A 2,500-nucleotide genomic window follows, 5' to 3' on the forward strand; every position below is an offset into this window, starting at 1 on the left:
TGTATAGCACTTTTCCTGCAAATGTTACCTTGCACATTCCATATTTTAGCACATTGCACTTCCTTTGATATAGCCTCTATTTATACATCTGTTTTTATACATACTGTACATAGCTACCTTAACTGTACATAGCTACCATAACTGTACATATCTACCATAACTGTACATAGCTACCTTAACTGTACATAGCTACCTTAACTGTACATATCTACCTTAACTGTACATAGCTACCTTAACTGTACATAGCTACCTTAACTGTACATAGCTACCTTAACTGTACATAGCTACCTTAACTGTACATAGCTGCTTTAACTGTACATAGCTACCTTAACTGTACATATCTACCATAACTGTACATATCTACCATAACTGTACATAGCAACCTTAACTGTACATAGCTACCTTAACTGTACATAGCCACCTTAACTGTACATAGTTACCTTAACTGTACATAGTTACCTTAACTGTACATAGCTATCTTAACTGTACACATCTACCTTAACTGTCCATATCTACCATAGCTACCGTAACTATACATATCTACCTTAACTGTACATATCTACCATAACTGTACATATCTACCTTAACTGTACACATCTACCTTAACTGTCCATATCTACCATATCTACCTTAACTGTACATATCTACCTTAACTGTACATATCTACCTTAACTGTACATAGCTACCTTAACTGTACATATCTACCGTAACTGTACATATCTACCTTAACTGTACATATCTACCTATCTATCTATCTATCTCTCTATCTATCTCTCTATCTCTCTATCTATCTATCTATCACATCACCACCCCCCAGCACTGCGTCTCCTGAGACACCTGCTTCACCCCAATACTGTGCCTCCGAAGACTACTGCCCCCCTTGTACTGTCTCTCCAGTGTCTTAAAAACGTGTTCACGATGACTGCCAGTGGCCCCTGGCCTGAGCTGGATTACTTTTCCTGCTACGACTGGTGAATTGATGATTCACTTACTTAGTCAAATGTATTGATTGTAAGTCGCTTTGGAATAAGGCGTCTGCTAAATGCCAAAAATGTAAATGTAAAAACGTCTATCTAGGGAGAGGATCTGTGTCTCTACTCACTTGAAGTACTCCTCTATCTATCTATCTCTCTATCTATCTCTCTATCTATCTCTCTCTCTCTATCTATCTATCTATCTACCTACCTACCTACCTACATATCTACCTCTTTCTCTATCTATCTACCTCTCTCTGTATCTCTCTCTCTCTCTATAGGAGAGGACCTCTGTGTCTCTACTCACTTGAAGTACTCCTCTATCTATCTATCTAGTTAGGGTTAGGTTAGGTTAGGTTAGGTTAGGTTAGGTTAGGTTAGTTAGGTACTCACTTGAAGTATTCCTCGCTGGGGCTGACGTAGGTCTTGTTGTCGGGTCCGGTCATGTTCAGTAGGCGGCTCAGGTTGCCCACGGCGCCCGCAGACAGACAGAAGCTGCTGTTCTTTATAGACGACATGTTCCTGTCCCTCAACACACACGTGTCTGTCACACACACGAACACACACACACACACACACACACACACACACACAACGACACACATACGCACACACGAACACACACACACACACAGTCAACCAGGAGACACACACACACGCACGCAGGCGAAGACACAAACAGAGAGACACAAACAGAGACACATACAGAGACACACAGAGACACGCACACACACAGTCAACCACACGCACACACAGAGACACACACACACACAGAGACACACGCACACACACACACACAGTCAACCAGGAGGCACACACAGACACACACAGACACAGTCAACCACACACACAAACAGAAACACACACACACACACACACACACACACACAGAGACACACACACACACACACACACACACAGTCAACCAGGAGGCACACACAGACACACAACAGACACAGTCAACCAGAGATGCAAACACACACAGCGGTTCTCACCAGGGGAGGCTGGGGGAGGTAGACATCGGAGGCTGGGCTCATTGTGGTACATGGGACTGAATGGGAAATGGTATCACACATTCCTCATTCTGTTCCGTGCATTCCAACCTCCGATGTCTACCTCCCCCAGCCTCCCATGTCTACCTCCCCCAGCCTCCCATGTCTACCTCCCCCAGCCTCCCATGTCTACCTCCCCCAGCTTCCGATGTCTACCTCCCCCAGCCTCTGATGTCTACCTCCCCCAGCCTCCCTCTGGACCTGAGGGCTGTGAGGTTCATTCTCAGGTGGACAGTGAACAGGTACAGAGAACAGGCACAGTAAACAGGTCGATGTCATGTAATTCTCTCATAAATGTACTTTTTTAAATCTTAATTTAGCATCAAACTAGACTAAACCATTCACAACAACAGGATTCCAGTAAGGATTCTGAACCAGGTAACAACCTTCAACATATTAACGGTTTCTCTTTCAATAACATTTTTTTTAAGTCAGTTTTTTCTCATGTCTAACACAACATTCAGATGTTTTGGG

At 43.6% G+C, this 2,500-nt stretch overlaps 1 protein-coding gene across 1 annotated transcript in view; it reads right to left on the reverse strand.

Annotated features, from left to right (window-relative positions):
- slc6a5 (solute carrier family 6 member 5) overlaps positions 1-2,500 on the reverse strand; it is a gene marked incomplete at both ends in the record, with an annotated part of 23,478 nt that overhangs the window by 6,240 nt on the left and 14,738 nt on the right. Inside the window, one exon of the mRNA XM_080551019.1 lies at positions 1,368-1,518. Within this exon, the coding sequence (XP_080407145.1) occupies positions 1,368-1,518 (151 nt within the window). The remainder of the gene's footprint in view (positions 1-1,367; positions 1,519-2,500) is intronic.

This window comes from Nansenia antarctica (genome assembly GCF_963989245.1).
Source record: "Nansenia antarctica genome assembly, contig: SCAFFOLD_551, whole genome shotgun sequence".
NCBI classification, from domain to species: domain Eukaryota; kingdom Metazoa; phylum Chordata; class Actinopteri; order Argentiniformes; family Microstomatidae; genus Nansenia; species Nansenia antarctica.